The 9,291-nt window shown below is 40.7% G+C and overlaps 1 protein-coding gene across 1 annotated transcript in view; it reads right to left on the reverse strand.

Annotated features, from left to right (window-relative positions):
- MED13L (mediator complex subunit 13 like) overlaps positions 1-9,291 on the reverse strand; it is a 158,526-nt gene that overhangs the window by 88,495 nt on the left and 60,740 nt on the right. The window contains exon 2 of the mRNA XM_017746480.1: positions 1,736-1,820. Coding sequence (XP_017601969.1) covers positions 1,736-1,820 — 85 coding nt within the window. The remainder of the gene's footprint in view (positions 1-1,735; positions 1,821-9,291) is intronic.

The raw sequence follows: 9,291 nt of genomic DNA on the forward strand, positions 1-9,291 counted from the left end.
AAAACCACCCCACCCCCCCAACAACCCGCCCCCGCCGGCACCAGCCCCGGCACCGATGGGCCAGAAACGGCTTCGAGCTTTCTGCTTTATTAATGGGGCTTTTCCTAAACACCGGGTAAAATAGGGCTTGAAAGTTTAAAGTGCTGTTTAATAAAGTCTGCACACATGTTGCTATTACTTTAAATAAAGTAATTATGATGTTAAGTTCAGATTTGGTATGGCAGACCAAAAAAAAAGGAAAGCAGTGAGAAGGCACTCATGTCCAAGGGACAGTACTGTGGAACGAGTTGTAACAGCTTATCTGACATGAATCATATCAGCTTATCGTGACATGAATTGAGGCTCTTGGCAAACACCTGAGGTGTGTTCACCAACTACTGCTGAAAGGAAAAGGCTTTCCAGTCACAGCTGGACAGAACCGTCTGCTGACTCTGCCAACTGATTTCAATTAAGTTATATAAAAAAAAAAAAAAAAATTATTTCACAAGTTTAAAGAGGTCCAAAGAATAAAATTAGCTACTTTACACTTAAAAGTCAGCTGGCTGGGTACCACAGATTAATAAACACATATCAAATTAATTTTCCCTATATATAAAGCTACAAAAGAACTAATGAACATTCTAGACTTGGAATTTAATTTTTATACTTGTATTCATTCTAAGTAGCCTACAACATTTATAAAAATCCCCTAAAGAGACTGATGGGATAGAAAACAGGGAATACAACAACTAATCCTTGTACCTGCGGACATGCACACAGGTTACTCGGTCACCCTATGGAAGCACAGCCTCAGGAACATAATACAAACCTCATTACCAGTAAATCTACATCAAAGCAAACAGGACACCAAATGAGACAAGATGAAAGTGTTTTCCACTTGCTTATTTTCTGAAAGAAAAAATATCCAAGGCTGCATTCTGCAAAATTACTGCAACACAAAGGTGCATTCTATTTTGATGATGTTATTATTATTATTATTCGAACCTCAGAGAAAGTGGGAATAGTCTAATGACAATTTAATTCTGAGAAGATATCCAAATTTGTAAGAAGAACTAGGATGTAATACAGAAAGGTGACGATGACCTGAAAAACTGCAGAAACAGAAAGAATAAAATTATATAGCCCAAGATGCCATGTCCTAGATCTAAGAACAAGATAATCTTCAGTAATCTTAAGAGCTGATAGCTGGATTAAGAAGAAAAAGCCATAAGTGTAATAACTTTGCAGTGAAGTCATCTATATATATATATATATATATATATATATATACACATACAAAAAATATGTCTCATCAGAGCCAGGAACTGTTAAGCTTTACCCTGAACAGTGTGCACAAATGTAGTCAAATTGTAACTTGCATGAAACCAGGATGATTGGCAAAGCTTTTTCATCAAGGCAGTAAAGGTCAGCTACAATTCCCCTCTCTCACCACCTCGAGAAGGTGAAAACTTCTCTTTTTTTTTGCTTTTAAAACAGCTCCTTAGCAAAAATCCGAGCAGAAATATGTACCAACATTATTGCTTGTATGAGTGTTTAATTAGTTGGCACAGCATTTTATGATAAATTACCAGTCAATGACTCAAGAGATCCATCTCTATCCTGTTCTCTTGGACTCAAGGTCTAAATCTAAAAAAAATGTACCTTAAGATCCATAATAATATAAATGCTCTATAGGTATCCTGTATGATTTTAAGTATCAAAATGAAATATTTGAAAGCACTGGAGTTTTTCTTACCTTTCCAGAAGATTATGAATCGCTTTGAAGAGCAGGGTCCTACACTCATAGGAAAGTCCATTCTCCCAGAATCCTTCTTCCACCACTACAAAAACATAAAATGTCAACATGCTCAGAATAGGGAAATACATTTATCCAAAACGTATCTTCAACAGCTTTAATTTTCAAAGTAGCATGTTTCATTAAACTATTTCAGCTAATACCTATATTGCCCAAGTAGCTTTAATCTTTACTTGCTGCAGACGCAGTCTTTGAATTTTAAAAAAAATCCCAAACCCAACACAAAAGCATAAAAGCAAACCCATTTGTTTGTAGCATTCAATATTCAAGTACAGGGGTGAGGAATGCACGATCATTCTTTGCCACCACCGCTGAGAGATCCTTTAAAACTTAACCACAGATGCCGACAATCAAGAAACAAAGTGAATCATTAAAGGTGTAAAATCAATTTACATAACTGAAAAAACATGAAACAACTCTTCTGAACCTCTCGCTGTCACACTCAGGTGCAATTCCTCCATCGTACTGACTTGAACTATCGCAGTTTTAGCAATACACAGCAGATTTTATACCAAATAAAAACTGTACACTCAGTACCAAACTGCAGGGATTTTAGAGTTTAAAAAAGTAAGTCTAATTATCTCTCCTAGTAGAGTGCAGCCTGAATTAGTCACCTGAAGGACAGACAAACCTCAGAAATATCTGCTGTCCTTACTCATGGCTTTTGGGTGCTAAAACTACCAGGAGTAGCACTATTTCTGGTATGCCTGTACCAGATTCGAAATCTTACTCAGCTAAAAGACGCAGAGTGAAAACAGATGACAAAACAACTTTTTCAACGAGTAAGGATTTGTTAATTGTCTGAGTTCTGTCATTTCAATTTCACAGGAGTAGTCGGCAGATCTTTAGAAGTGCAAACATAAAATTCTACTGCACGTTAAGCACTGAATACTTCACACCCCTCCTTGGCCAATTTGCAGGACGAGACCTCCCAGCAGCGCGTCTATCGCAGAGATGATTATCTCAGTATAGTTTACAACCACGTTTAAAGGCGAGCTCTAAGGAGCTTGTGCTCCATGGAAAATACTAATATTGCCAGCAGCCTTCAAAGCCTCGAGCCACTGTTCTGCTGCTTCTCCAGGAGCTGTAACTCACAGACAAGAAAACGCACATTTTTTGCATGTGCAGTGTTGTGATATGCTAATGTTGGTAACAGAGCCTCTCTCCTCGTGCAGAATGGAAAAGCCAGGTTTTAGTAACTAAATCACCTTATCGGACAGCACAAGACTTCCCGGGAGAATGGAGACACAGACCCGTGCCCCTGGGCACAAGCAGCAGCCAAGGAGCTTTTCCTTTGAAACCACTGCAGGCCCTTTAATGCTTGCAAGCCCTCCCTGACAGCGAGGATGTAATGGGCCATGGCTATTTACTGCACAGAACTCCGCATGGCCTCGGGTTTCACGGGTAAAACACTGTGCTTAAGGAACTCAGAACCCCCGTGCATGCTCAGAACTATCGATGTATAAATTCCCAACAGCTCAGAACTACAGAAGCCCCAGAAGCTGCAAGGCAGGTACAGTCTTGCACTTCAAAATGACATAATCCTTAAATATATGAAAAGTTACAGATTACACTATGAGAGATCACACCTGCATGAAAATTCAGTATTTAAATTAAAAAATGAAATTTTTGGACAGCATCATGAAGTTGACAGAACCTGTAAAAGTCAAAATAAATTCACTCTTACACAGCAGTGAGCTCTTCTCCAGTTTCACCCTATCTTAGGCTATACTGCCAGTATTGCCCTGCTTTAGGAACTTCATGCAAAATAGGGGAGACCAGAATCAATTCCAGGATTTTACAGGAAGGTTCCCACTACCAGTTCTGAAGTTCCCAGTCCTAACTCCCTACCTACTCCCAGATATACACGGCAGACAAATGGGACCCTGTCACAGCTTATATCATCTCTCAGAACTATCTTCGCCAAGTATCATGTTGCCATTTTAGGAGAATTCAGATCAGATCACACTGCTTTACACTGTTAAATGTAATATTCTGTAGAGTTGGAATAATTTTAATCCCGAATTTTTTTTTGACTGGACATCACCTATATTCTTTTTCCCTGCTCAGCTTCCCTGGCTACCCCAGCCTTTTATTCCTCCACAATCCCAGACATGAAAGCACTCCACATCCCAGCAGGAGGGATGGGATGAGGGAATGGAAACTGGCAGCACTCCCCCTCCCTACCCATCACCACAGCTGCATCCATGGCTATCCTGCACTCAGCAGAAGTAATGGCTGGGAGGAATGTGTCCAAAATCCTAGGAAAAGCAGGGAAAAGCAATGTTAACCTCACAGCCAAGTCCCGAGGGTCAAGTGTGTGCCATGAGATCAGACTGCCTGAGGAGCAGCAGTGGAGTGGGACAGGGAAAAGGGGAAAGTCTGGAGTGGTATCAACCCTCAATATTCTAATTTTCCAAACTGCCTTTCTTAGTACATGGAATTCACATAAATGACATATGAAATGGAAATAAAATTACTTCCCTATTAAATTTAACTCCAAGTATATCATAAGACAGTGCCATAACCACTTTCCTATAATAAATAATGCCTTTAAATCCCAGATATATTAAAGCACTATACTTACTGTAATTACCTCTAATGCTTCTTTATCCTACTAAAAAAGTACATCTCACAATTAAGAGCATGTACATATGTCTGATGCCATAAAAATGAGGAGGAAAAATTAGAAGTGCAGCATTTCACTTCCTCTTTGCTCTTTGGCTTCCTGATCCAGACTCCAAAAGAAAAGTGTTGAAATGACTGGAGCAAGTTGCAACTTCAAGATGCATATGGTGACCAATAAAAAAGCTTGGCAAAACACTAAAAATTAGACTATTCCTGTAAATTCCAAAGTTCCTGACGCTTATAATTTAACTAGATTTTAGATTTTGAGGAGTATTTTAAATTCCTTATAGCAAATTGAAGCCTAGGAAATAATTGTTGGTCTCTATCTGTCTTTGTGACGATTTCTAATGCTTTTAACACTCAACACATTCAACTCCAGCCCCCCTCAGCTTTCCCATGCTCCTGATAGCATTTCCAGGCACAGCCAGCAGAACACCGGTGCTGCACAGGTTCCGAAACATGGGAACACCTCCGGCCTGTCCTGGAGGCGTTTCTGGTACTTCAGTTGAAATATTTCTCTTTAGACGCAACAAATGTGACACTGACCAACGGCTGTGAAAGCCATCTTCCAAAACAGAGAACTTCTAGGGGGAGAATCACGGAAAGATGGAATGTTTTAGTAAGAGAAAGCACAACAGAGCATGAACTTCATTTTCCTCCATGGAAGTCAGAGCAGAGGACAAGAGTTTGGAGAGGCAGCAAAGCAGAGGGGACAAACTGTGGGTCACTGCTTGCCAGGCCGTGGGGAGACACAGCCATGGCCAATCTGATCCCTGTTTGCAGCAATCCCATCCTGGGGAGTGTCAGGCTGGGTGACCTCCAGGAGCCCCAGCTCCTTCTCACCAGAGGGTTCTGCCAGGTGACTGCTCCTCCACTGGGATAGCTTCATGTACATGTTTCTATAGCTCTGGGTATATCCATTTCTGTAAACATTGACTACCCTATCCAAGCCTCTGGACACTCCAGAGAAGGATACACCTGGGAGTGGCATTTACTTTATTTCAACAGGCAGCTCATCCCGTTCTCACTGCCCTGCAACAGAGGGAGAACTTCAGCACATCATTTCTCACCAAAAGAAGCAACTGCTTTCCTCTAGTTATGTTTTGTTTGGTTTTTTATTTTTAATTAAATCATCTCCCAAAATAAACCACTAAGTCTATTAATATTCTGTCTCTAAAGATCTGGATCATCAAAAAAAAAATTATCAAGAATAGCAGAAAATCTGAAACAAGAAAAAAGTGTATTTGACACTTACAATGGATTACAATGGAGGTGTTAATCTCACTGCTGGTGTTCAAACAGAGTGGGAATTAATCAACAGCCTTCATATATAAAAGTGTTTTTAGGCGTTTGTTATGATTTTGTTTTCATAGGTTGAAAAAATGAATAAAACGTTTGTGCTGATTTTTATGTTTATTCTTGCAGATCAGATGTTAAATGAATGAAAGGCAACTACAATAATTTAGACTTACATGGGAAATTTATAATTTAAAGATACTTAATGAGCAGCTTAGTTGGCTTGGGGTCTTTTTTATTTTCAAGTCAGAGATATTAAGGTCTTCAAAGTGTCCAACAATTTTTATGAAGCCAGCCATGTTCTCAAAAAAAAAAAAAAATCCATTATAAAAATTTCAAGGAGAGAAGTCACAGCAAAATATCAAAGCAAATACTTCAATAATTTTAGGTCTCCCAGCAGAGATACTGGAAAGATAATAAGATCTCTGTTCTGCTTCAGTGGTCAAACTGACATATTTTACTTAAAAGAAATGTAGGAAGGAAGGAGAGGAGGCAAGTCGAGGCTGTGTCGGCGCTGCAGAGACAGTTATACCTTTAAGAAATCCAGCCACCCACATTTTAATAATTCAGGTCACACTGCCTTGTGCAGTTTAAAAGCAGAATTAGTTTCAAAGAATACATATTTCCTCAGAGCTATGTTACATATTTCCTTTTAATGTATCATATTGCAGCAACAGCTGAAATGAACGTCTAGACATCAAAAACAAGGCTTTATTCCCACCTACTGCTTTTTTACCTCAGGCATCAGAGCTAATGAAACCCATTATCCAGAACACTGCCCTCAGTCACCACATTGGCCACTGCAAATATGAAAAAACACTCTGGGACAGCACCAGTTATTCAGCCATTAAAATTACTGAAAATCAATTTCTTGCTGCACACTGCAGAAATACTGATAGATTAAAGCAGGACACATGGGACAAGGAGATTACTTCCAGGGAAGATTACTATGTCAAACTGCTGAGGACGGGGACTTACTCAGCTCCTCAGGATTCACATGCAGAGCAGCACATGCTCCTTCTCAGCCTTTGATATTTTGCCTCCTCGCTGCCATGAAATATGAAGGATGTGGTGCTTTTTCTGTGTTTTAAAAACACATGGCTAAACAACTCCAGCAAAATCAGACATAAAATTACTAAAAGCAAGCATTTAATTTTTATCTGTATTTTTATTAGCGTGCCCTTAAAACAATATTTCAAAAGCCAAAGAGCATTTTGAAGCATCATTTCTCCTAAAAAATTGAGTTAAGAGAGTAACAACACAATGCAATGGTACATTAATTCTGAAAAACTATATTATACCCATAAAAATCCAATTAAAGACAACGCCATTGATCGATCATTGCTATACTGCCATTGATCACCTTGTAAAATCTGCGTTTGAAGTCATTAGTGATTAAATTGACTTATTACTAAATCAGATTCAACCCACTTAGAGATCTAATTTCCTCATGCTGGTTATGATCATAGGGAAATTGTGCTGCTCACTCATACAGGCCCGAGAATCCATCTTGGCTCCCTTCCCCAAGACAGCTCATCACAAAATGAACCAAAACAGTGGAAATGCTCCCCAGAATGATTCATTTGTGTTCTCCTATTTCCAAACTGAGGGAATATTCACTGGACTTGCACAGAAGCATTTCCAATCCACGTCCTTCCAAGGTACCCTTAACAGCTTCCAGGAAAATTGGAATATAAATGGAGACCATGGCTGGAGATTGCGGCTCAGGCACGACCCCAGTTTGCATCTCAACGCACCGCAATTTTCGATATAAAAACCAACACTTGCAAGGAGAGTTGACTATGAAACTAAAATTGTTGCACCTCAGAAGGATAAATAAAACCTTCAAAGGCAACAGCTGTTGAATATCACAGGAATATTCCGAGGCTTTAATTGTTGCGCATTGAAACAGAAATTAGCATAATAGCTATTTATTGAAAAACAGATGGTAGGTAACTATCTGCACTTAGATTGTGTTAGCACTACTTAAAGTATTACTTTTATCGCTTCCTCAATCCCGGTAGGTACAGAGTTGTTTTTTTATAGAATACACATTATATGTTACATCCTCTCCCTGGCCCACACACTCACATTCCTGTGCTCCTGCACGGCCTCTCCTGCCTTTCACTGGAGCACACCACAGCCAGATCTTCACAGAGACGGCTTCTCAGCAGCTTGGTTAACCAAAATTATTATCTATGAAATCAGAACGAGCATTTCTGTGCAATTACAGCTCGAGTCTGCTCTCTCTGTAGGAATGCAGATGAGCTGTGCAGAGAGCTCCTGAGACAGGAGAGATTCCAAATCAAACCATGGATTTGCCGTGTGGTTTTTGCTTCGAATGCTTTCTACCATCACCAGAAAGAGTAAAAGGAACAGAAATAAGGCACAGTTTTATGTGGTTTACACAGTTTCCCAAAGCAAAGCAGGAAGTTGTCTGCAACGGGAAACCTGCTCTCACGTGCCAGAAAATCCCCCCCAATCCCTGATTTATGCTGCTTCATTCGTCCCACCATGTGTTTGTGTTAAGCAGTCTGATTTCCAAGCCACTTTATATTTCTTTGCAGAGGTATTTCTTATAAATGAAAAGCATAACCTGACCATAGTGAAAAGGCACTAAAGGTTTGGGGACATTCTCACCATTGTTTCCTTAAATGTTCCAGGCTAAGGATGCCACTAGGAAAGAAGTATTTTCTTAACTTTACTCCTGGGAGTTTCTAGAATTTCCTCTCACATTTCTGAACTTTTCATTTTCCATTATCTCTTCAACTATTTGGTATAAAGACATTAAAGGTAGTTTGTCAGAAGAACACAAAAGCAACCCAAAAATCTTCGAAGGAAAATACAATGTTTTTAAAGTATTACTATGCTTTCCTAATCCTAGAAACAACCTGTACTCTCCAAAGTTCATTTGCTCTCTTCTTTCCCCTTCCAAATCTCCCAAGTTTTCCTCATTTCCATTTCCAGTCACCACCTGGGCCTTGCAGCCAGTGTGACCCTTATTCCACACATCGGCTGCCAGCCCCACTTCTGCCGTTTGATCTTCTCAGGTTCAAAGAAAATGGAATTCCTGCAGTGGATGTGCAGCAGGGAGACCTTCCTGTGCACCAACAATGCAATGAGAAGGAGGACTTGTATTTTTCCTCTCCAAACACAACTGGTGTTTACTGGCACTGACGGGGCACTGACTCTGCATTCCCTGTTCCCGGAGCTCTGCTGGAGGTAATGGAATGTGCGAGGGCAGCGAGTCTCTCCGGAGACATCAGAGCGAGTTCAGCCATCCCCGAGTAACACAGGCCATGTTCTGAGGGAAAATGCCGTCCGTATTAATCCCTACTTGGAAAGCGAAAGGAACCCGGACTCTTCCCTCACTTCCCAAGTATGCAGGGCGTCACTGCTGGAGCACAGCTCCGTTCGGAGCGCGGCACCGGGCTGAGCTCTGCCGGCCCTTCCACACGGCTCTGCCTTGGGAACGCCCGCACGGCTCCCGCCAGGCGCTTCCACTCGGACGCTGCAGTCCCGTCCCTCCTCGTTCCCATTCCCAATCCCAATCCCAATCCCAAGCCCACCCC

The sequence above is a fragment of the Corvus brachyrhynchos genome, unplaced genomic scaffold, assembly GCF_000691975.1.
Source record: "Corvus brachyrhynchos isolate BGI_N302 unplaced genomic scaffold, ASM69197v1 scaffold19, whole genome shotgun sequence".
Classification (NCBI taxonomy): domain Eukaryota; kingdom Metazoa; phylum Chordata; class Aves; order Passeriformes; family Corvidae; genus Corvus; species Corvus brachyrhynchos.